Below are 27,030 nucleotides of genomic sequence, written 5' to 3' on the forward strand. Positions count from 1 at the left end.
GAAGATTTCTATGATGACCTGGGTCAATTGTTAAAAATTTATAGTGCAAAAGAAATGATCCTTTTGGGGGATTTCAACTTAAATTGGATGGACAAAAAAACAAGAAAGAAATTGAGTGACGTGCATTAAATATCAACTGTCACAGTTAATCAATAAGCCTACCCGAATCACCAATAAATCACAAACGTTACTGGATTTAATTCTTAGTAATAAAGTAGACCGTATCTCTAAAACATACAGTTTAATAACTGGAATGTCTGACCACAATCTTACATTAGTTGCCACGTAATTATCCCGATTTAGGACTAAAAATCAAAATAGAGAAATAAAGGTAAAATGTGTAGATATTATTCCAAAAAGAAACTTAGAACCTTTGGAAAATGATCTTGGGCTGATTAACTGGGATGGAAAAATTGTAGGACCCGATTGTGAAGACGTGGCAAATCAAATAATAAGTACAATCCAAGACATACTGTCTAGATACAGGAAGACAGTACCAATAAAAGATAAAAAGCAAAATATACCCTGGTTAAATGAGACCTTGAGGCAATGATGAAAATTAGAGATATGGCGTTTAAAACTTTTTTTAAAATCAGGCCGGAATACAGATCACATAGTATTTAAAGGGATGAGGAACAAAGTAACATCAGAACTCACGAAAGCTAAAGCAAATTTTTTTCTAAATAAAATAAAAGAAGCAAAAGGCAATAATAAAGCCTTATGGGAAACACTCAAATTGATGGGCAAAGATCATCAAAAATGTGAAATTACACAAATTAAATGTTGTAATGAAATTTTTAATGATAGCGTAAGTATTGCAAATAATTTTAACACATATTTTATCAATTCTATATATGAACTTAGCCAAAAATTCACTCCAGTGTATCCCAAAAAAAGACTAATAACAGATACCCAAAATTGAACCTATGCTTAACTAATGAATTTCAGGTAAAAAAATTTGGTTTCTCTGACAAATTCCAAAAGCAAAGACGTCTATGGAATAGACTCTGCGCTCATTAAAAAAATTATTAATACTTAATCAAACCACTAACAAGGTAACGAATCTTTCAACTGAACAAAATTCTTTTCCAGATAAAATGAAAATTGCAGCAATAATTCCTATACACAAATATGGTAATAACAAGAAATGGAAAATTATAGACCGATTAGCATTCTTCCAATATTTTCCAAAATCATAGAAAAGGTAGTGTCCAGGCAAATAATTGACCATCTAGAATCAAATGCGTTGTTACATCCTATGCAGTTTGGTTTTAGAAAGTACCATTCTACAGATACAGCCTGTAGCTATCTCTGGAAACATAAAATCAAATTTAGACAAAGGAGGAGTTGTTGGAGCAATTTTCTTAGACTTACGCAGAGCATTCGATACCGTAAATCATGAACTTCTCTATTCAAAATTACAAAGATTCAAACTATCAGAAAACACAATAAGTTGGTTAAAATCTTATTTATCAGGGCGAAATCAATGTGTCAGAATTAATAATGTAGTATCGGAGATAAAACTGTGCAATATAGGTTTACCACAAGGGTCAATTTTGGGCCCGGCATTATTTTCTTTATATATAGATGATTTACCTTCAGTATGTGACAATGTGAGCATACAAATGTATGCAGATGATACAATAATATACACACACGGAAACAAATATGACTGAGGTTGTGAGCAAATTAACTATAGCCATGGGAAGAGTTTCTACCTGGCTTCAGGAATCCTGTCTAACATTAAACTTGGAAAAAAAAACAGCAGCCATGTATTTCAGTATTAAGAATAAAACAACAGTATATCCAAATATATTATCAATGATCAAATTATAAAAATGTAACTGAGTTCAAATATTTAGGGCTTACATTAGATTCAACTCTCAGTTTTAAGAAGCATATAAAAAAGATCTCAAACACTTTGAAATTTAATTTAGTTACTTTTAAAAGCATAAGAAATACATTAACAACAGAGGCTGCAAATGCTTTCTAAATGCAATGATAATACCTCATTTTACTTACTGTATAACAAGTTGGGCTCAAGCAAATCTAACAACGTTAAGACCTTTGGAGTCCCTGTATAAAAGGGCTCTTAAAATCCTTGATCAAAAAAGTATTCAATATCATCGTTGTCATATTTTGAGCAAATATGCTATGCTCAGCTTTGAAAATTTTATCTTTTTCCATGAGTTCAAATCGGTATACAAAATAGTTCATAATCATGCTCCGCCACCTCTCAAGAACTTCATTCACCTGTCCTCTGATACAACAACAAGGGTAACAAGAGCAACCACTCGGAGGCAGTGTACCATTCCAAAATGTAAGACTGCATTTGCACAATCGACATTTTCTTACAGAGCCACAAAGAAGTGGAATATATTATCAGAAGAAATAAAAACACAACCAGACTTTGACATTTTCTGTAAAGGTAAAATCATGGCTTCTTCAAAACCAAAGATGTAGGCACTAAATATATAGCACTGCTAAAGGTAACACTGAACATGTGTAATAAGTATTCTGATTCTATATAGAAATTGAGAGATGAACTGTATGAAGGGTGAATATTTTTTACAAGTGTTTTGATATTGTACAGTAATTGAGAGGTTTAGATGTATTTATGAATGTCTTGACAATTTTGATGTTTTGATGCTGCATGTTATGAGTGACGGATGAATTATGAATGGTTGTTTTAAACGTTTTGATATGGCACAGTATTTTAGAAATGAATGACGTAAGAATGAATTTAATATATATTTTATGAATTTAGTATTATATATTTTGTAGGTTTGTTTGTGATGTATTTAATAGCCCTATGTGTATCCCCCTGACCCTCAAGGACTACAGATGGAAATTAGCTGTTGCAGCTACAATCTGGTACAACATCTCTGCTTGATGAGCATAATGTAATTGTATGCTGTCCTTGTACAAATAAATGGAAATGAAAATGAAATTGATTCCAAAAGTCACAGTGATAATCATATTGTTATGTGTCGGACGCAGCTCGGAGAACCGACCAGCGTTTGAAGGACCCAGTATGAAATAAGCAGAGCACGGTTCAAAGGCTAACTGAATTTAATACATAACAGTGATAATAACAAAAAGGTGCGGCCTGGCGTGGTGCGCTCCCAGCAGCGCTAACGGTCCGGAGCCAGAAGCTGTTTCGGACCCAAGGACCCCGCCAACACCCCCCAGGTGGCCGCAACAACCGAGTCTGTGAAAGAAGGAACCATTATGTGAGTCCACACTCTACACACAGAACACTTAAAAGGTGTACAAACAGCAAACACTTCCTGGCTTGATTACTGATCAGCTTCCCAACCTGCAGGCATGGAACATCCAGTTCACAAAACTCCACTGCAGTGGAAGCTGATACATGACTAACAAACAGCTCAATACAATAAGGTGTGAGGGACACCACATTTACTGACTGTATAACTGTTAGTCACAAAATCTAACGTACCTCAGGAAGTGTGCTGACGAGCGTGAGACCTCACCCCCTCCTCTTTCACAGACTGTGCATCAAACCTGGACGTTCTCAGCATCCGCTGTTGATGAGATGGCTCCCGAGACGACGATCTCACCCGTCTGGTCACAAGGTCGAGTCTCTGGCAAATACACACTGTGCACTCCAGTCTTAAATGCCAACATGTTCCACTCCATCCAGATGCACCACAGCTGTGAGTCCTGACGAGTCGCAGGTGATCAGGGTGAGGTCCTGACAGCCTCAGCAACACAGCCACTCAGTCCCAAACGCACGCCACCTGGGAGGAAACCAAAAGACAAACAAACCGGCAGCCAGGCCCCCCCAGCCATATAACACATATACTAGGTTTCCCCTCCTATGAACGTTTGGGACATAGAACCACAATCTGCCTTTGTGCACATCCTTCCTTTTCTGGAAAATGCATTAAAGTCCAACTTTGCATGTTTAATGCGATGCTACAATCAGCGTTCATTGGGATGGTCTTTGCGACTCATTGACAGAAGGTTAATTGCCACATAACTGCAGATTCTAATGAAGATCTAGAGGTGTCACAGATGTTGTCCCATTTTCTTGCTGTGTGATTTGTGATATGAAGCTGTCATAATGAAGCACTGTGGATTATCATTCTCAATTCTCCAGTGATATTTGACTTCTGGACACATATGGAGTTACTGGGTGGGTTGGTTGTTTCTCAGCTCCTGACACAGGGGGCAGCACTGGCCAAAAATGTCAGTATGACATTAGAATTTCCTTGTCAATCACCGCAAGGAAGATCTTCTCTTGACTGATTCCCAGACAGGACGGTGGATGCAGAGATGACTGAACAGGCCCAGTCCTGATGCACACTGTTTCTTACAGGTGCTGGACATGGTTGCTTCTGCTAGTCAGTCAGGATCTTGCTCTCTCTCCTTCCTCTTTGTCTTCTTCTCCTCTGTTGTTCATCTGCATTGTTTTTTGAAGACTTTCACTCCCATCCAGATCATTGCTAGCTGGCTGGCTCGGTCCCTCACTTGTTCTTCCAGTCGATGGAGCAGCTCTTGAGGTTGTGCTTCAGGAGGTCCTTATACGAGGTCTGTTAGAAAAGTATCGTACCTTTTTATTTTTTTCAAAAACTATATGGATTTGATTCATATGTTTTTATGTCAGCCAAGCTTGAACCTTCGTGCGCATGCGTGAGTTTTTCCACGCCTGTCGGTTGCGTCATTCGCCTGTGGGCAGGCTTTGAGTGAGCACTGCTCCACCCCTCTCGTCGTTGTTTCATTGCGAGGAAATGGCGGAATTTTTTCAGAAACTGTAAGAGACAGGCAGCTGTCTCTATTATTAATTATTATTATTATTATTAATTATTGTGAACACCCCCTTTTCTACTTTTTTTTGCTAATAGCCCAATTTCATAGCTTTAAGAGTGTGCATATCATGAATGCTTGGTCTTGTTGGATTTGTGAGAATCTACTGAATCTACTGGTACCTTGTTTCCCATGTAACAATAAGAAATATACTCAAAACCTGGATTAATCTTTTTAGTCACATAGCACTACTATTATTCTGAACACTACTGTAGAAATAAAACAGAACTGCCAACTGCACTGTGAATGGGACCGGAAGTTCGGCTGATGGAGGGATGGGACAGGTTGAGCCTGTTGACAATGCAATGCATTCTGGGTTGATTTTACCTATATGCGATAAGGAGGACAAGCGATTTACGCATTACCAGTGTGCATGCTTGAACTCAGAGCATCTCTCTCATTTGGCTACCAAACCCAGGTAGTGTGATGATGTGTGTTACGGGAGACATGTAGCTTTAACTGCATTTAAACCTTAAGTTCAGGTGAAGTGTAAACATTACAGGTGCACTTTGTGCTATTGCTGACTGTGTAAACGGCTATTATAGACTTGAAACGGGGCGTCAAAGCCAGTGTGATATTCATAATTGTGAGCACAAAGATCCGGAATGCACATGTGAACCAATATTTACTTCATGCAACTTTCCCATGGAAAAGAAAAACCTAGAAGAGCACAAGAGATGGATTCAAATCGTAAATTTGTCAATTATAGTTATCACACTGAGTTTAACAATGTGAACAGAACATTGTTACTATAAACAATGACAAGATGTACCTTCCTTTCTGTCCTAACAGAGCCGCTTTAAGAGTGCTGTCTCATCATTTTGTGTTAAATATTCAGCAATAACCACATACATGCATGAGGGCCATATTTTAGACCATATTTGTGCCCGTCCATCCATCTGTTGGATTCAGTGTGTTGGGTGTAACACTTCCATCCGATCTGCATTGTATGCTAATGCAACAAGTTCGTCTTTGTGTTTCTCATGAACACAGAGACCTCTGCACTTACAAAAAAAAGTTTAAATTCATCGACTTTTCACCTTTAAAGTCATCTAAACTGCACCGATCGCTCATGGTTATATTGCATTTTATATAACGGCCGAGTGGATCCTTGTCATTTGATTGGTGCTTTGTTTGTCCCGTGACATGAATTATTTGTCCGATTTTTGATGCGTTGCATTTAGAGTGCAATTTGGTTACATTTAGCGTGCAAATTTGTACCACTGCACTCTGCAAACCCCACCCACTAGTGCGGCAGCGTTTAGCTAAACACACACACACCAAATCCACTGTGCTGTAAGCCGTCTGGAGGCATGAAGAGCTGTTAGAAGGAAGTTAGAATGAAAAGCTGGACAAATTTCTGACATGCTTTTTTTCGCTGCACTGAGGAAGTACACAGTCTTTTTTCTTTTTGGAAGTACACAAAGTTGGTGTACGGCATCGCAGACAACATCGTCAGAATTATTTTTGGACTCGTATTTAAAGTTTGTGTTGGATTGTTGATGTCAGAGCAGCAGTGATGCACCAAAGCTGGACAAATTTCTGACGTGATTTTTCGCTGAAGTGAGGAAATACACAAACTCTTTTTCTTTTTTTTTCTTTTTTTTTTTAAGTACACAAAGTCAGTGCAGTGACGCACCAAAATGTAAGTCCCTTTTCTGTTGTTTATAAATTAATATCATAATGGTGAATGGTTTGGTGAATGCTGGTGAATGCTGAATGGTTTGTTCCAACTTTCACCTCGTGAAATATTCGTACCATTGAACTCAAACATTCATTATTTGTATACTGTCATCTTTACCATGTTTACACAGTTTCAGCTGGTAGTCAATATTTTTATCCAATCCCACAATGCACCGCATGGCCTCAGATGTGCAACTCGCTTATTGGGTATCAAAAATCAGCAGTGAAAAGGGTCTTCCTTTCACAAAGTGTCATTAAGATTTAGTTTAAATCCTTACAGAGTAATTGTGCAACAAATGCCACTGTAAACATGAACGATAGCTAATAATGTCGGAGTCACATCTTCTGCCTTGTGGGCTTCCTCTTGCCCTTGGGCCCCGAGTTTCACATCACTGGGACAAACGCATACAGCCCACTACTGACATGTATCTGCACTGCAGAGGCACAATAAAACCGAATTAACAACAACATCATGTCACACCAACAACGATCCACTTTGCTCATCATTTATAATGAAAGACAGCGTTTGCTGTTAGGGTGTGATGAATAATGCTGCTGAGGTTGGTTATGGTGGGACGGCACACACGCCGACTGCGGAGAGAAGCCGTGAGCAGGAGAGACGGAGAAACACTTGTAGTTTAAAATGTGATGTGACAGCTGAGCCAAAAAGGGGGATGATAAAAAGCACCATTATTGGATCAATCTGGAGAAGAATGTGCCTGTAAAACACTTAGGACACACACACACAGCTTATATTCCTTCAGATGTTATTGACATAACAACAAAATAACAAGCAGCATTGAATTAATGTTCTTCAAAGTTATAATTTTGTCTAATAAGTCTGTTTTATCTGCCCTGTACTTTTTAAATATGATCCTTTAAAGTCTAACAGTTCAATGCGTCTTATAGAAGCAACTGTTAGAAGAAAAAAATCTGGCCTGAAATGTAATATTTTAGACTTCCTCTGTATATATGTCCTCATAAGAACTCATCCTAGGGAACAGGAACTCCTTTTTATCCAACGCAGATGCTCAAAGCGCTTTACAATGATGCCTCACATTCACACACACATGCTAGCATCAGGGTGCTGCTATGCAAGGCTTTCAACTGCACACCGGCAGAAACATGGGAATTAAAGACATTAGTGGATTTTCCTGTGTGAATGGGAATCGAACGAAGCACCCGCTGGTCTCCAGCCTGTTGCCAGGACGATTCTTGAAGTTCTTTTCAGAAAATATGATTTGATTCTTTTACTAACTCTAACTCTAACCACTAAATCTAAATCATCTAAATATGTAATTTGGTCATTGCTGGCGGCAGTGGTGAGCACAGTTCTGCTAATCCGCTAACCGCTAATTATCAAAGCTAATGTTTTCATTATCGGATTAGCTTTTCAGAAAATTCTGAAAACCATCAGCGGACCAGTTACCTTCCAATGAATTTAGGTACGATAATGTTTAGACGCTAACATATTTTTGCAGGCAGAGTGAATAAAGATTAACAGTTAAAAACATTTGTGAAGTCTGAAATCAAAGATTTTAGTACCTGCCTGTTAAATGTTTTGTAGCAGACAGCTCTATCCTCTGCAGGCACAGGAGAGCTGGTTACAGGAGAGAAAGGAAGAGAGAGAGGAAAAAGATAATTTCTCTTTACTCTGTACAGACTCGCCAGCATATCATGCAAGTCATCAACAGGCATACAGTTTTAACTAATTCCAGACAAGTTATTTAAATTACTGTCACATCTGGCATTTTATAAAGTGCCAATATCAGCTATATGTTTCAGTTTTAAAGTAATGCACTAATTTTGAAGGTTTTAGTGGTTGGACACACATGCTGCAGTGCATTATGGATAAAGTTTCACGACAGGAGAAATGCACTGACACACTCTGATCAGGCTGCACTTTAACCGTTGCACACAGACAGCAACATTGAACTATTTGTATATTGTGCCTACAACTTTCATGAATATATTCTGTGAGTTTATAGACATTATTGTGTTTGTTTTATGTAAACATGCCAGAAGGAAGCTCAGGTTGTGTGAGCCGCGATTGTTTCCTGTTCATGTCGTTTTGGGGGAAAGTGAAGTTTGCTCTTTAATGTCCTGCTTATTGTCCTTTACAACACTGTTTGTCCTGTTTGTTCCAGAGTAATATATATAAGATGTCTGAAATTTGGTTTGTGTTTATTAAATTCCACGCAGATTAAATGTAGTAGACAAGGAGTATTTGGAATATTTGTTTTAGCAAAATTTCAGGGTTTCTATTGCCATCTATTGAGATATCCCATAATCCTTTGGGTGCCAGAGAGTTGCTGCGGTCTAAATAGCACAGAGAATCCACACAACGACAATTGTAAATGAACATTATACAACCAAAATGCACATTTTTATGCTTTTCATCACATTAATAAGAGGCTGCAGCAACTCTCTGGCATGCAAAAGATTATGAGATATCTCAATAAGGTCAAATACTGCCTACTAGCCAGTAACTTTATCCATAATGCACTGCAGCATGTCTGTCTGTCCAAACACTAAAACCGTCAAAATTAGTGCATTATTTTAATGCTAAAACATATAGCTGATATTTTCACTTTATAAAACCCAGCTAATTTAAATAACTTGTCTGGAATTACTTTGGTTAAAATTTGAACCGTAAGTTAAAACTGTTTGCCTATTGATGACTTGCGTGATATGCCAGCAAGTCTGTATGGTGTAAAGAGAAATTGTTATTGTCCCTCCTCCTCCTCCTCTTCCTCTTCCTCTTCCTCTTCCTTGGTCGCCATGTCTCTTTTGCTGACAGAACACTAATCTGACACAGAAGTGCTGGCTCCTCGTTGTGACAGTAACTGCTAGTGTACTGAAATCAACACTTAAAGTTATCGGTTTAGCTTTTATCTGTAACTTTCGCTAATTTTTGGGGGGAGTTATCGGTTTAGCTTTATAAAAGATAACTTTTAAGTTATTGAAGCTAACTTTTTGGTTAGCTGTGCCCACCACTGGCTGGCAGTGAAACATCCTGACTTGTTGGGGGACACGCCCACAGTCAGCCATTACGTTAGTTCTAATCCTTCTCCCTTTGGAGGAGGGGCATGTCAAGCAGCAGCTCCTTTACATTTAAAGTGACAGTAATATAAAATATTATTTTTGATTGATTGATTGGGGGCTTTATTGAACATATGGTCTTAAAAATTAATCAAACAACTGCAAACGATAAAGAACACAATGCTCATACGGCAGAGCGTATGTTAGTATTGCATTATTTTTATAAAGTATTTGATGAAATCTGAAGTGAGGACATCCATATCATTAGGAAGCATCAATACCTTAAGCAGTCACTTCCTGTTTTCCACTTCCTGTTCTGTGGCATATGATATTTCTGCTCAGAATAGTCAAATTTTTCAGCCAGTTATAGACTCAAATACACACTTAGCCACTGAGGGCTGTTAAACCAAAGGAACAAAGGAGTGATGGTGTTACTGTACAACAGGGAAATGTGGCACCAGAGTGGCCCAGTGATGCATTCAGGGATGTTTTTAGAAAATGTCGATGGTGTGTATGTGTGTATTTCAGCATCCTTTCTATCATCGAAAACTCATTTGATAAGAGCACATTCATGACTGATAATGCCTAAGTGATGATGACTAAATCACTAACATCACTATGAACACCTTGTCACAGGATTTCCCCCTATAGGCCTAGTGGCCCGCCCTACCTGTTCTATTATAGGGGAGAACTGTATATGATCAGTGTTATCAATTATGTATCCCTGTTTATCTTTTTTCAGGGGGGGCTGCTGTCATTATATGATAGACTTACATAAGCGAGTTCTGTTTTTAAGAAAAATAAATGAATACATTCCGCTGAAATAATAATCCAAATTTTAAAAAATAAAAATTTTGTCAAAATGTGTCAACTGGTTAAGTCAGATGTTTTTCTTTTTTTATTTTATTTTATTTTAGCTATGCCTGATGTGTGTTTTATCATACATAGAACATTTTAGACACCCTGTATGTTTGGTTCAGAAGTAGTTTGATGTCTTCCTTCCTTATCAGAAGGTCAACTACAGCTCAGTCAGCAGGTGTCCACAAATCACCAGATCTGATCTTCAGTTGCGTCTTAGCATCGAAGTGTCCTTGAGCAAGAGGTTGATCCTCAAACATGGTTCGCCATTGGGGCCATGTTGCCCCACATGTAAAAAAAGAAGAATATGTCAATGGAAAATCTCATTTCAAATGTCAAAACATCTCTTTAGCTCCAGTCACAATGGTGCGACTCGTCCGATGACAGCAGATATAAATGTGATGTGGTTACACGTGGATATGAGGTGGTCTGTTCTATTGCATCTTATGTTTCATTTTAACCTTGACCTTCAAAGTGACCTTGATTTCTGACATTGAGTTAACATGACTTCTTCAAGCTTGGGATTCACTGATGAGAGTCCAGTGAATTAAATTTGTCCAAACTCAGCTACCAATTTGGTGTAAATATTGTTTAGTTATTTTGTATACACTCAATACTCTCAGCAGCAAGTTCTTTTTAACCTGTTTTAGCCCCACTGCTCAACAATTGTTGCCGGAATGTATTACTGTCGTTTTCTACCCACAATAAAAAATCTCAAAAGGTACTAATGCAACTTTTTCCACTTATTTAAAAAAAACAACACAAATCTGGGAATAAACAGGTTAAGTCAGTCTAGTTTCTTTCAGGAGACCTAAACTGAATTATATATTTGTAAAGTGGTTTGTGTTTTATGTATTTATATACGTATATTTTAAAATTAGTCAGACATTTATTCACTTTTTATTATTAAACATTTAGGGGACATTAAATTGGTGTAAAAAATTGCACAGAACTGATATTGTTGTGTCAGATCATTTTAAATGTAAATTTATTATGTAATGTTGGTGAATATTTTCCGCACATTATAGTTTTTTGATACCTTTCAGCATTTATTAACAGCAAATGATGCATTCAAGGAACTTCAATGAATGTTAGATCATTTTCTTTACCCTGGACCTTTAGACATTACAGAAATATCATTTATCATTAACACAAACAACCAAACAACATATTTCCTTGCACACACACACACACACACACATATATATATATATACATATATATATATATATATATATATATATATATATACACACACACACACTCAACAAAAATATAAACGCAACACTTTTGGTTTTGCTCCCATTTTGTATGAGATGAACTCAAAGATCTAAAACTTTTTCCACATACACAATATCACCATTTCCCTCAAATATTGTTCACAAACCAGTCTAAATCTGTGATAGTGAGCACTTCTCCTTTGCTGAGATAATCCATCCCGCCTCACAGGTGTGCCATATCAAGATGCTGATTAGACACCATGATTAGTGCACAGGTGTGCCTTAGACTGCCCACAATAAAAGGCCACTCTGAAAGGTGCAGTTTTATCACACAGCACAATGCCACAGATGTCGCAAGATTTGAGGGAGCGTGCAATTGGCATGCTGACAGCAGGAATGTCAACCAGAGCTGTTGCTCGTGTATTGAATGTTCATTTCTCTACCATAAGCCGTCTCCAAAGGTGTTTCAGAGAATTTGGCAGTACATCCAACCAGCCTCACAACCGCAGACCACGTGTAACCACACCAGCCCAGGACCTCCACATCCAGCATGTTCACCTCCAAGATCATCTGAGACCAGCCACTCGGACAGCTGCTGAAACAATCGGTTTGCATAACCAAAGAATTTCTGCACAAACTGTCAGAAACCGTCTCAGGGAAGCTCATCTGCATGCTCGTCCTCCTCATCGGGGTCTCGACCTGACTCCAGTTCGTCGTCGTAACCGACTTGAGTGGGCAAATGTTCACATTCGCTGGCGTTTGGCACGTTGGAGAGGTGTTCTCTTCACGGATGAATCCCGGTTCACACTGTTCAGGGCAGATGGCAGACAGCGTGTGTGGCGTCTTGTGGGTGAGCGGTTTTCTGATGTCAGTGTTGTGGATCGAGTGGCCCATGGTGGCGGTGGGGTTATGGTATGGGCAGGCGTCTGTTATGGACGAAGAACACAGGTGCATTTTATTGATGGCATTTTGAATGCACAGAGATACAGTGACGAGATCCTGAGGCCCATTGTTGTGCCATACATCCAAGAACATCACCTCATGTTGCAGCAGGATAATGCACAGCCCCATGTTGCAAGGATCTGTACACAATTCTTGGAAGCTGAAAATATCCCAGTTCTTGCATGGCCGGCATACTCACCGGACATGTCACCCACTGAGCATGTTTGGGATGCTCTGGACCGACGTATACGACAGCGTGTACCAGTTCCTGCCAATATCCAGCAACTTTGCACAGCCATTGAAGAGGAGTGGACCAACATTCCACAGGCCACAATTGACAACCTGATCAACTCTATGCGAAGGAGATGTGTTGCACTGCATGAGGAAAATGGTGGTCACACCAGATACTGACTGGTATCCCCCCAATAAAACAAAACTGCACCTTTCAGAGTGGCCTTTTATTGTGGGCAGTCTAAGGCACACCTGTGCACTAATCATGGTGTCTAATCAGCATCTTGGTATGGCACACCTGTGAGGTGGGATGGATTATCTCAGCAAAGGAGAAGTGCTCACTATCACAGATTTAGACTGGTTTGTGAACAATATTTGAGGGAAATGGTGATATTGTGTATGTGGAAAACATTTTAGATGTTTGAGTTCATCTCATACAAAATGGGAGCAAAACCAAAAGTGTTGCATTTATATTTTTGTTGAGTGTATGTATATATATATGTATATATACAACCCCTGGCAATAATTATGGAATCACCGGCCTCAGAGGATGTTCATTCAGTTGTTTAATTTTGTAGGAAAAAAGCAGATCACAGACATGACACAAAACTAAAGTCATTTCAAATGGCAACTTTCTGGCTTTAAGAAACACTATAAGAAATCAGGAAAAAAAATTGTGGCAGTCAGTAACGGTTACTTTTTTAGACCAAGCAGAGGGAAAAAAATATGGACTCACTCAATTCTGAGGAATAAATGATGGAATCACCCTGTAAATTTTCATCCCCAAAACTAACACCGGCATCAAATCAGATCTGCTCATTAGTCTGCATCTAAAAAGGAGTGATCACACCTTGGAGAGCTGTTGCACCAAGTGGACTGACATGAATCATGGCTCCAACATGAGAGATGTCAATTGAAACAAAGGAGAGGATTATTAAACTCTTAAAAGAGGGTAAATCATCACCCAATGTTGCAAAAGATGTTGGTTGTTCACAGTCAGCTGTGTCTAAACTCTGGACCAAATACAAACAACATGGGAAGGGTGTTAAAGGCAAACATACTGGTAGACCAAGGAAGCCATCAAAGCGTCAAGACAGAAAACTTAAAGCAATATGACTCAAAAATCAAAAATGCACAACAAAACAAATGAGGAACGAATGGGAGGAAACTGGAGTCAACGTCTGTGACAGAACTGTAAGAAACCGCCTAAAGGAAATGGGATTTACATACAGAAAAGCTAAACGAAAGCCATCATTAACACCTAAACAGAAAAAAACAAGGTTACAATGGGCTAAGGAAAAGCAATCGTGGACTGTGGATGACTGGATGAAAGTCATATTCAGTGATGAATCTTGAATCTGCATTGGGCAAGGTGATGATGCTGGAACTTTTGTTTGGTGCTGTTCCAATGAGATTTATAAAGATGATTGCCTGAAGAGAACATGTAAATTTCCACAGTCATTGACGATATGGGGCTGTATGTCAGGTAAAGGCATTGGGGAGATGGCTGTCATTACATCATCAATAAATGCACAAGTTTATGTTGATATTTTGGACACTTTTCTTATCCCATCAATTGAAAGGATGTTTGGGGATGATGAAATCATTTTTCAAGATGATAATGCATCTTACCATACAGCAAAAACTGTGAAAGCATTCATTGCAAAAAGACACATAGGGTCAATGTCATGGCCTGCAAATAGTCCGGATCTTAATCCAATTGAAAATCTTTGGTGGAAGTTGAACAAAATGGTCCATGACAAGGCTCCAACCTGCAAAGCTGATCTGGCAACAGCAATCAGAGAAAGTTGGAGCCAGACTGATGAAGAGTACTGTTTGTCACTCATTAAGTCCATGCCTCAGATACTGCAAGCTGTTATAAAAGCCAGAGGTGGTGCAACAAAATACTAGTGATGTGTTGGAGCGTTCTTTTGTTTTTCATGCTTCCATAATTTTTTCCTCAGAATTGAGTGATTCCATATTTTTTTCCCTCTGCTTGGTCTAAAAAAGTAACCGTTACTGACTGCCACAATTTTTTTTCCTGATTTCTTATAGTGTTTCTTAAAGCCAGAAAGTTGCCATTTGAATATATATATATATATATATGCGTGCGTGCGTGTGTGTGTGTGTGTGCACGCGCACAATTAAAAACATTCTCTCTCTCTCTCTCTCTCTCTCTCTCTCTCTCTCTCTCTCTCTCTCTCTCTCTGTCTCTCTGCTTCCCCCGCCCCCCAAAGCCACCCACCCCCAAATTAACCACGTGCCTGACGTCACTTGACGATTAACGTCCCTTATTGGTCCCGGGAGCAGATGGAGAAGTCCTAATGAGAAGGAGCCGGTTGGGCCGTAAACACCTCCGGTCGTCGCCGCTCCACAGATCTCGTGCGGCGGGAGTCGAAGGACCGGACTCTCGTTTCGTTCTTCACCTCCTCCTCTTCTTCATCCTCCCTCCACTTTCAGACTGCATGTTCAGCCACACCGCCTCGCTGTGCGTCTTCAGCCCGGACGAGCATGGACAGTCGGGTAATCGAGCACTCTCACACCCAGTTCGGAGGATCTCTGGGCGGACTGGTGGGGTTCCCCTACCCGCTCGGCCCCCACCACCACCAGCACCAGCACGTCTACGATCTCGGTGGCGGACATCAGCTGCAGTCGGTGGCCGCCATCCCCTTCTCCATAGACGGATTACTTAACGGCTCGTGCTCGGCGTCGGTGGTGAGATCCAGTCCGCTGCTGTCGACCGACAGTCCGCAGTTCAAACTGTCAGGTAGGCCTGGACCTCCGACACCGACCGCGGGAGGCGAAATAACGGACCCTATCTGGACTCTATGGCTGCAACAGTACTGATTTACTCTGTAAAGTTATAAAGTTTTTGAGCTTGGCGAATTTTAAAACCACTTTTTTAATATGTCAAAGTAGTGGAGTAAAATGAGCAAAAGTGTGGTATCGTCCTTATTGAATAAGAAATGTCCAAATGGGTTTTTATTCCTTTTTATGGACTCAGAAATCTCGTGCGTAAAACATGCGCCTTTTACGCAAGTGTCTGCTTTCTTATTATGACCTGGTCATTCCGCTATATGATGATTATTATTACTGTCTGAATATGTCTCTCTCACGCACACGCCCACTGTAGATTCCGGCGATCCGGATAAGGACAGTGCGGGTTGCAAACGCAGACGCACGCGGACGAACTTCACCGGCTGGCAGCTGGAGGAGCTGGAGAAGGCTTTCAACGAGAGTCACTATCCGGACGTGTTCATGCGGGAGGCGCTGGCGCTCAGGCTGGACCTGGTGGAGTCCAGGGTCCAGGTAAGAGCCGTGTGACCCTGGATGCTTTGGTTTATAGGGCCACTCGGTTATGGCCCAGACTGTCCCATAACAATCATCAGAAACATCACTTGTAAATTCACGTTAAAGGCTGCAGGAAAATCACAGGGACGTGAACCCTGAAGGCCCGCCCCATGTTCGGATAGTTATTTGTCAATTACCAAAACATCAATAGAGGTTCTCTTTTGAATTATGCATGGAGACGACCTATTGATTTATGGGTTAATCAAAACAAGGCTATTTACTGAGGAAACCAAGAGGAGCAAATGGTAGTTAAAACTTTAATACTTTATTGACATCTTGTTCAGTTTTTTAATCCTTCCGTTTTTGTGTCTGTATGTGTGTGTCTGTTCGTATATTTTTTTTGTTGGGGGGGCTATTACGGCATACGCTGATTCCAAAAAGTTGTAGCTATTACCATTATGCTTGAAAATATGGAGAAAATATACATTTTAATTTGTAAATGTATTTACAGACACTTATGCTCATTACATCATATATATATATATATATATATATATATATATATATATATATATATATATACACACACACACACACACACACACTACAACTATATTGTTAAAATAACAGCAACAATCAAAATAAATAATTTTTATTTTTACAATTTACTAAACTTTTGTGGAAAAAAAGTGTTTGATATACTTTTTCAACCAATTGTTTTATTACTTATTACAACAATAATAATAAAGTAAAAGATTACATTCATTTTGAAGCATTTTCTCAAAGATTTTTGTTAAAAGTTGGCATTGTACAATTGAATAATAGATTATAAAATGCATGTGTAAATGCACTGTTAATAAAAAAAAGTAATTTCAAATAATTTTGAAACTACTACTAACCACATTAATAATAATAATTAGTAGTAGTAGTAACAACAGAGTATTACATTCTTTTGAAAAATATTTTACATTTTCTCTAAATGTTGGTGTGAAATAGTACTTATTTGTCCATAAGTTATTTTTAAAGTAATAACAGTAATAACAATAAATTAACAGCAATAATAACAATTACTAAAAAATATTACATTAATTTAAAAATATTTTCCAAACCATTTTGTTTCGAGACTTACATTTTTAATTAATAATAATAAAACAAAGACAAAGGCGCAGATTATTTGATCCCTCAAGTTGCTTTATCGGCGCAGGTTTGCGTCACAAAGCTCGAAGCGCCATTAACATTTCATAAGCGGCGGCGGTGTCGCGCCCGACGCCGGTGGATGTTCGCGGATCGAGCGTGTGCATGTTAAACTCCTGCCCTTATCAGCGGCGAACACGCGGCCCTGAGCGCGCCTCGAGGCCCAGCACAGAGCTCCGTGAGGCGGCTGCGGCTCCGTACGTGCGCGTACACGTGACGGACACGGACACGCCAGTCACTCACACGCTCGTGCGGGATTCGAGCAGTGACATTATGGGACAAATTATTAGGAACACTTTAACACAACTCACGAGCACAGAAACTTAAAACTTAACAAAAGTGTTACTTGAACAGCTGATAATATTAATGAAAGTCAAATTATTTGGGTAATTAATTAATTTCATAAACAAGAGAAATAAAATAATATATTCAGAGGACTGGCTGCAATATTGTTTTTATTTTAGATTAACTGGTTTAAATCCGTTTTAATTTGCTTCATACACGTTTTAAGATGGTTCAAACTGTATTTATTTGTTTATTTATTAATTTATGTCAGTCAAGTCAGTGTCAAACAAAGCAAAAAACAGTATTAAAATGAAACATGTTTACATTGAATAAAAAAAGATCTGATTTTAAATCGTTCTGCATCACTGGCTTAAAGCACTTTTAAGTAAATCAAACTGGTTTTAAACCCCTATGTTTTTAAAACACTTTGATTTAATTTAGACTCCAGTTGATTCCAAACTAGTTTTGGCTGGTTTTCATAAATTAAATAAATATCTTCAAATAAATAATAAGATTTAAATCAAAAGGCATAAGATGGTTTATGGAGAATTTCAACAAGAATTTTTTTCTATTGTTCTCATCTAAACAATAATAAACGGGTTGCAAAATAACCATCAAATGATTAAACTGATCATTTCAGTCATGTAGAGGTGTTTGTAATGTTATTAACACAAAATAGTGATTGACCAAAAATAAATAAATAAAATAAAATGTGATCAGAAAGAGAAGCTAACAATATGGTGCCAAAATGGAGTGGGACAAATAATTAGCATTCTTAAACAATAATAATAATAATAATAAGGTTATATTTACTGAATCGAGTTGTGTCAACCAGCTCCACAAAACTTGGTTGTTTAAATGAGAAAAGCTAATTGAAAACATGTTACAGTTAATTGCACGTTCTGTTTCCCATTTAAACAACCATGTTTTGTGAAACTGGTCGACATAGAAAGATGAAATGAACGTAACTTTTCATTTTACAGTGTATATTTACATTATGTACAATATCATCCAAAACACTTGTGCAAACTTATAAACATGTACAGTTATTTCAAAGTGAAAGGTTGTAATTGACACAAACTCATCTAATCATCAACTTTGTGTGTAGGTTTGGTTCCAAAACCGACGAGCCAAATGGAGAAAAAAGGAGAATACGAAGAAGGGTCCGGGGCGGCCTGCTCACAACTCCCACCCAACCACATGCAGCGGTGAGCCCATGGACCCGGAAGAGATCGCACGCAGGGAGCGCGAGCGAGCAGAGAAGAAGAAACGGAAGCAGGAGCGGAAGCTGCTGAAGTCCCAGAACAAACTTCTCCCAGGTGACAATTTCCACACACCCGGAGGTTCCGAGAGTGACAGTGGTGTGTCCCAGTTCACAGACAGTGAACAGCAGCCATCGAATGTCAACGGGTCGATCCACATCGAACTGCCGGCGACGAAGGGTTCAGGAGGACGGCACCAAACAGAATGCAGTTCTGACCAAACGTCGCACAACTTCTGCCAACTCCAAAACCACCAAAACCAAAGAACCATGGGCGAGTCGGAGCTGGCGTCTCCGGGAAGCATGCACAGCTCCAGTCCCGCAGGTCTGAGATCCTCGGCCCTGCAGAAACGAAACCCTTTTAGTGTAGAGAGCCTTCTCTCTGATGCTACACCGAGACGGAAATCTCAGCTGGACTTCCCTTCTCTGTCCAATCAGAGGACACTTGTAGGTAAAGGGCACTTCTTGCTTTACCCCATTACCCATCAGCCCTTGGGTTTTCTTGTGCCCCAAACTGCCACGAAAGCCTCACCATGCCAGGACAACGTCAATGGCCTCAACCTAGAACAAAGGTGTGTGCCAAGCGAAGGGAGCCCTGCTCCATCTGACCTTTCCAGCTTCAATGCTGCCACTAAGCCTCTAAACTCAGATCATATGGCGCACAATAACCACCACAATCACGTTAGCAAAAGAGCAGACGGAACGGACTCGAAGGAGTGTGGGGACTTTAGTATCATTGGACTCCCTGTTTCCTCACCGCTAAATGCTCTGCGGACGAGCTCTCGGCCCGGCGACGACCAAAGGAGTTCGAAAGTTCCAGCTGAAGGACCGGCTGAGGGCTGCCAAGCCGCTGAGCCACGTGCGAAGGAGAAGGCTGCGAGAGACGAGCGCGGGTCTGCAGACCTCGCTGAGCATCTTGAGGCTAACACAGACTGTTGAGAAACACCCGGAACAGATGGCGAGGATGTTGATATGGACTAACACTTGCAAGGAGCAAGCATAAACAAAGGACCAAGAAGACCGCTCAGACTATTCCAACATTCCCAAAGCTCTGCTGAAACATATCAGGAATCAGGAGACTTCATTCTTGTCTATTTTCTAATGGTGAATCAATCCAGATAGGCCCTAAAGTGTGGTCACCTTTATGTTTAGGCCTTTAGCAGCAGCAGGTTTTTCTTTTAGTGACCAACAATACACGCACAAGAAAAAAAAATCTCAGATATTGTGCAGACCAGAATATTTATATGTAAACGTTTTGATAAATAAAGTTATTGCTCACACTGATTGACTGTGTTTGTAGGGGCGTGCTATAGGGGAAGAAGGCGTGCGGCACAAGCTCGGATCATGGAGTTTGGCGTGTTGCAGCAGATAAATTCCCGTTTTTGTGCGGAGTGAGCTGCTGCTTTTGGCTCAAGTCCGTTGAGCTGTTTGTATTTATTGCTTTAACAAATTTATTCATTTGAAAGGCCGAGCTGGAATGAGGTTAGCGGCCGCGGGCTATAGGACCCTGCGCCTCCTGCTGAGTTTTGATATGAAAGTAATTATTTTCCCACTGGCTGCCGCCGGTCTCCAGGCAGTTTTTTTCCCCCCTCCTCCTCCTTTCAGCCCAAAGGGTTATTAGACATTACCGATTTCTAGTGATACGGAATCACATAAACTTCCTACAATAATAGAATTAGCATGAAAGGCAGGGGTGTCAAATTGAAATGGGAAAATAATAGCCGCGCCAGCTGCACCGCGCACAGCCGTGTGTGTGCGTGAGTGCGCATAGTCTATTGAGGAGGAGGAGGATGAGATGGTGGCAGATTCGTGGGGCGGAATTTTCATGAGCTGCCGCGGCTGTCAGGCGGCCCTTGTAGTCGGCTATATTAAGATAGATGTTCGATGATATTCCTCATTGTTCTGTCGCTTATATTGATGTTGCTGCGTTATCGTCCTATTGATCATGTGTCGCACATAATAGGACAGGCGCGCGCCCGCCTGCCTGTGCCTTTTTACAAAGGAGCCGGGGCCCCTCCTCATTTGTTCTAATAGGACTGCGAGTCCCTCGGGGGGGAGAGAGGGATACATTTATAGAGGAGAGAGACAGAATGATGTGCTGGGTTTGGATTAATATTTTTTGACCAATGGAAAGCTGCGCTCACAAAATTTAGACCCAGGTTAAGAAATCTATAAAGCTGGGTGAATTAGAATTAGGTTGGAACATCCAAAAGCAGAAGTGTTTTTGAATTACAGACCAAAGCTGTGTGCACATTAATCATCTGAAGCGACCTGAATCAGATGCTTTTGGGGGTGGGGGTGGGGGGGGGGTGCATTTATATGTATGAGATTTGCTCCATTTGCATATGTGATCTGAGTTCTGATTCACATCTGATTTTACCTTTGTGGGATGACAAATAGGTCACCGACAAACACAACATGTGAACTATCAGATTTCTTTAGCGATAATAATAATTATTATTATTATTTTTATTGTACTTTGAGGGTAAATACATTTCTGAATGCTTTATTTTACCAAATTTACAGTGCATCCTGAAAGTATTCACAGCGCTTCACTTTTTCCACGTTTTGTTATGTTACAGTCTTATTCCAAAATGGAGTAAATTAATTTTTCCCCTCAAAATTCTACTCACAACACCCCATAATGACAACAGGAAACAAGTTTTTTTTTTTAGTTTTTGTAAATCTATTAAAAATAAAAACAAAAACAAAAATCACACGTACATAAGTACTCACACCCTTTGCTCAATACTTTGTTGCACCTTTGGCAGCAATTACAGCCTCAAGTCTTCTTCAATATGATGCCACAAGCTTGGTGCACCTATCTTTGGGCAGTTTTGTCCATTCTTCTTTGCAGTACCTCTCAGGCTCCATCAGGTCGGATGGGGAGTGTCGGTGCACAGCCATTTTCAGATCTCTCCAGAGATGTTCAATCAGATTCAGGTCTGGACTCTGGCTGGGCCACTCAAGGACATTCACAGAGTTGTTCTGAAGCCACCCCTTTGATATCTTGGCTGTGTGCTTAGGGTCATTGTCCTGTTGAAAGATGAACCATCATCCCAGTCTGAGGTCAAAAGCGCTGTGGAGCAGGTTTTCATCCAGGATGTCTCTGTACATTGCTGCATTCATCTTTCCCTCAATCCTGACTAGTCTCCCAGTTCCTGCTGCTGAAAAATATCCTCACAGCATGATGCTGCCACCACCATGCTTCACTGATGGTGCCTGGTTTCCTCCAAACATGACGTCTGGCATTCACACCAAAGAGTTCAATCTTTGTCTCATAAGACCAGAGAATTTTGTTTCTCACAGTCTGAGAGTCCTTCAGGTGCCTTTTGTCAAACTCCAGGTGGGCTGCCATGTGACTTTTACTAAGGAGTGGCTTCCGTGTAGCCACTCTACCATACAGGCCTGATTGGTGGATTGCTGCAGAGATGATTGTCCTTCTGGAAAGTTCTTCTCTCTCCACAGAGGAATACTGGAGCTCTGAAGAGTGACCAGGAGTTCTTGGTCACCTCTCTCACTAAGGCCTTCTCCACCAGTCGCTCAGTTTAGAAGGGCGGTCAGCTCTAGGAAGAGTCCTGGTGGAGCTGAACTTCTTCCATTATGGAGATGGAGGTCACCGTGCTCACTCGGACCTTCAAAGCAGCAGAAATGTTTCTGTATCCTTCCCCAGATTTGTGCCTCCAGACAATCCTGTCTCAGAGGTCTACAGACAATTCCTTTGACTTCATGCTTGGTTTGTGCTCTGACATACTGTCAACTGTGGGACCTTATATGTAGACAGGTGTGTCTTTCCAAATCATGTACAATCAACTGAATTTACCCCAGGTGGACTCCAGTAATGCTGTAGAAACATCTCAAGGATGATCAGTGGAAACAGGATGTACCTGGGCAAAATTTTGAGCTTCATGGCAAAGGCTGTGAATACTTATGTACACGTGATTTCTTAGTTTTTTATTTTTAATAAATTGACAAAAATCTAAAAAAAAAATTGCATTGTCATTATGGGGTATTGGGTATACAATTTGTAAGAAAAAAAGATTTTCATCCATTTTGGAATAAGACTGTAACATAATACAACATGGAAAAAGTGAAGCGCTGTGAATACTTTCCGGATGCACTGTACATCACAACTCCACATTAAAAAAATTAAAAAAAAATAAATAATAATAATAATCACATTTACACAATAAAAATCAGTAGCATAAAAACAAGATTACACTGGATTCCAAATATACACACAATGTAAATGTAAAATGTTTAGATAAAGCATGTTAAAATATACTTGGTTAAAAAAAACCCATTCTGGTCTCTTAAGCAGGGCATGCATGTTTGCATAACCAAACATACCTGTCTTTTTTGTTTTTGTTTTTTACACCTTGAATATGATACAGATCTGATGTTTAGTAGTGTGACCATCCCAAATCAGTTTCATATGTAGTTCTTCATCTGATTTGTATCAATTCTTTTTTGACATGACTGCTGTGAGATCAGTCAGATCACACAGAGGTCACTTGCAAAAAAACAAAAACAAAACTGATCTGATATGAAAACTCCTGATTCAGGTCATTTCAAATGATAATGTGAACATAGTACATGTCTACATTCACATTACTGTCTAAAGTGGCTATTTTAAAAAATACTTTTTATTTGATCATATACAACAGAACTTATATATTTTTTGTATTGTGACTGATTTTTAAAATTATTTCTTCATCAGAACATATGATTCAGGTTTGCTTCTCATTTCTGCTGTGAAAACATTGAGATAATTCAGTTGGTAACGTCACAGCAGTCGGGTTGCGTTCAGTCACACATCGGAAATGTATTGAATTCATCTTTTGCTAGCATATAACATATTTTTGTGTTATGTAAACATGAAAAATCAGATTTAGTTTTCATATTGGATTTGGGCCGCTTTCATACATGTCTCTGCATCTGATTTGTGTGTGATCTGTAGCAGTGTGACTCCGGAGCTGATATTTTTGCATAGTTTGTACATTTCAAATCTGCTTTTTCCCCCCATATTAGATATGAGTCACTTGCATGCGATGTTCGGGATCTGATCTGGAGTGACTGTGGTCAAACTGGCTGCTGTGTGAAAAGTCAAATGACATACAAGTCACTTACAAACATGAATGATCCAGATTAGAAGCACTTCAGCTGATAATGTGAATGCATCATAAAATTCACAGGTTTTTTAAAGGTCCTGCATTATTAATTAAAAAGAAAGAACAAGAATTAACGTGAAGAAAAAAAATTTGTCTGATGTCCATGACAGAAATATGATGCTGTATATCTGCATACGTCAAAGAATTGTTAAAAAAAAAAAAACTTTTAGTGTTTATATTAAAAAACAAACAAAAAACAAAACCAAAAAAAAAAAAAGTTCTGTTCTCTTTCTGAAAACAGTAAAATATTTTTAGGGTGTGAGCATCATTTACACCAATGTGATTTGGCAATCAGGTGACATTTGTGTATTTAAATATCTGTCCTTTTTTGGTACTTGGAGACCTCGGAACAAAATGACCTCGGTAACAGCAATACTGATACGATCTCAGAGCCACTACACTGTCTGAACCGCTACATTGTCAGAACCATGACAAATCACAGCATGTTTTCTGCAGTGGACTTTAAGACAAAGTGGAGGAGTACATACTGTTCACTGTTAGAAATGACATTAAAAAAAGGGGGGACGGGGCAGGAGATTTTTCATAAGTTTTGTGTAGTGGTTCCAAGATTGCTAGTCCTGGGGTCGCGTGGTTTCTAGTTCCAATTTCCAATAATGCAGACATTGTGGTATAATAAATAATTCAGGGTGACGGGGGGTGTGGGTGGTTTCATGGTTCAAAACAAACTGGTACCCCCCCCAGATTGTCACTAAGCCACGCCTACTTTCAAACTATCCAGTCAGGTGAGTCCTAAGATGTATGCTACGTGAAAAATGCCAGATCAGGACGTATGCACGTTGACTGCTGTGAACCCGCAACTCTCACAGATCTCCTCAGAATACTTTGAGCCCCTCAAAGGTTTCCCAAAATCCAAACCTTACCCTACAGTACCAAATCATACTAGTCACCTCAAGGTGCTACTCATAAGTAAGGTCTAGTACCAAACTCCATGAACAGGAAGTCCACCATAATTTCTGCTCAGATATTTGATACCCTCTTGTGGTCACATAACTTTAATCTCTTGAAAGAACTCTTAATTCCACTAATCATGGTGAAGGATGGATACATCCTGTTAAATATTCACATTTTGTTTTTTTTTTTTAAAATCCTTAGGCGATTTAACAAGCTCTCCAACATGCGCCGTTCTGTGTATTTTAGAGTGACTCTTTCTGTCAGTCATGTGACCTCTAATAACAAAATAGTGTTTCCTTTCTAGTTTTGAGAGGCTTTTTGGATTTGCCTGAAAATCCACCTCATGCAACCATAAAACATTTTTACAAAGTTTGAGGCTTGTCTTTCAAAATATATTCCATTCAGCATATTTTAAATTCAGTACTTCAAATTGCATCATTTTGATAATAATGGAAGCTCGCTGAGCAATAGTCTGGTACTTCGTAGAAAAGCTAGTATTTGTCACCTACAGCCAAAATGTTTGGTGCAGATTCCGTGTTAAATATTGTAGACCATAAATTTACATTGCAGCAAGATCTGAATTTGGATTTCTTGAGTCACACCCAAAGTCAGAATGGTTTTGGCTATGGCTAGCTTGTGGTCTTTAATCCTGCTTCCATTTACCTGCTGCTGCATGTTGGTGGCATCTTCATCAATGTTTGGCGGTTGTTGCACAGCGTTTGCTTTTAGAGTTCCACTTCAGCATTTATGAGGGTGCCACGCATCGCTACAGACACATTACCATGTCTGGAGTCACTTACAGGAATCTACAGGCTGAGTGGCACAATTTTCACTGTTAGCCTACCCTACCCAGTGGTGGGCACGTTTCCGCTAATCGGCTAACCGTTAATTATCGAAGCTAATGTTTTCATTATCGGATTAGCTTTTCAGGTATATTTGAAAACCATCAGCGGACCAATTAGCTTCCGATGACTTTAGGTCTGATCATTTTTAGACTGCTAACATATTTTTGCAGGCAGAGTAAATAAAGCTTAATAGTTAAAAACATTTGTGAAGTCTGAAATCGAAGACTTTAGTACCTACCTGTTAAAAGTTTTTCAGCAGACAGACAGCTCTATCCTCTGCAGGCAAAGGAGAGCTGGTTACAAGAGAGAGAGAGAGTTAAAAAAAAAAAAAAAAGATCATTTCTCTTTACACCATACTGATTCGTGGGCATATTCAAAATTTTAACTAATTCCAGACAAGTTATTTAAATTAATGTCACGTCTGGCATTTTATAAAGTGAAAATATCAGCTATATGATTTAGTTTTAAAATAATGCACTAATTTTGAAGGTGTTAGTGTTTGGGACACACATGCTGCAGTGCATTATGGGTAAAGTTTCATGACAGGAGAAATGCATTGAGACACTCTGATCAGGGTGCACTTTAACCGCTGCACACGGACAACAGCATTAAACTCTTTGTATATTGTGCCTAAAACTCTCATGAATATATTCTCTGGATTTATAGACATTGTTATTGTGTTTGTTTTATGTAAACATGCCAGAAGGAAGCTCAGGTTGTTTCTCCATTCTGGGGTAAAGTGAAGTTTGCTCTTTAACTTTACCCATAATTCACTGCAGCATGTGTGTCCCAAACATTAAAACCTTCAGAATTAGTGCATTACTTTAAAACTAAAACATATAGCTGATATTTTCACTTTATAAAATGCCAGACGTGACGCTAATTTAAGTAAGTTGTCTGAAATTAGTTTGGTTAAAATTTTAACCATAAGTTAAAAATGTATGCTTGTTGATGACTTGTGTGATATGCCAGCAAGTCTGTATTGTGTAAAGACAAAATTATCTTTATTCCTCCTTCTTCTCAGTCACCAGGTCTCTTTTGCTGAGAGAAAGCCAATCTGACACAGAAGCACTGGCTCGTTGTTGTGTCAGTAGCTGTTAGTGTACTGAAATCAATCAATACTGAAAGTTATCAGTTTAGCTTTTATCTGTAACTTCCACTAATTTTTTTTTAGGAGTTTATCGGTTTTGCTTTAAAAAAAATTACTTTTGATTTAGCTGATTAACTGTTATCAAAGCTAAGTTTTTGGTTAGCTGTGCCCACCA

At 39.4% G+C, this 27,030-nt stretch overlaps 1 protein-coding gene across 1 annotated transcript; it reads left to right on the forward strand.

Moving 5' to 3' along the window:
* Nucleotides 1–15,075: 15,075 nt before the first annotated feature.
* LOC117526886 (homeobox protein unc-4 homolog) lies at nt 15,076–20,121 on the forward strand. The gene is made up of 3 exons (XM_034188963.1): nt 15,076–15,573; nt 15,940–16,115; nt 18,685–20,121. Exons 1-3 carry the CDS (start codon nt 15,318–15,320, stop codon nt 19,774–19,776), a joined length of 1,524 nt encoding a protein of 507 aa, XP_034044854.1. The 5' UTR covers nt 15,076–15,317; the 3' UTR covers nt 19,777–20,121.
* Nucleotides 20,122–27,030: the final 6,909 nt, after the last annotated feature.

Source organism: Thalassophryne amazonica, chromosome 15 (assembly GCF_902500255.1).
Source record: "Thalassophryne amazonica chromosome 15, fThaAma1.1, whole genome shotgun sequence".
NCBI lineage: Eukaryota > Metazoa > Chordata > Actinopteri > Batrachoidiformes > Batrachoididae > Thalassophryne > Thalassophryne amazonica.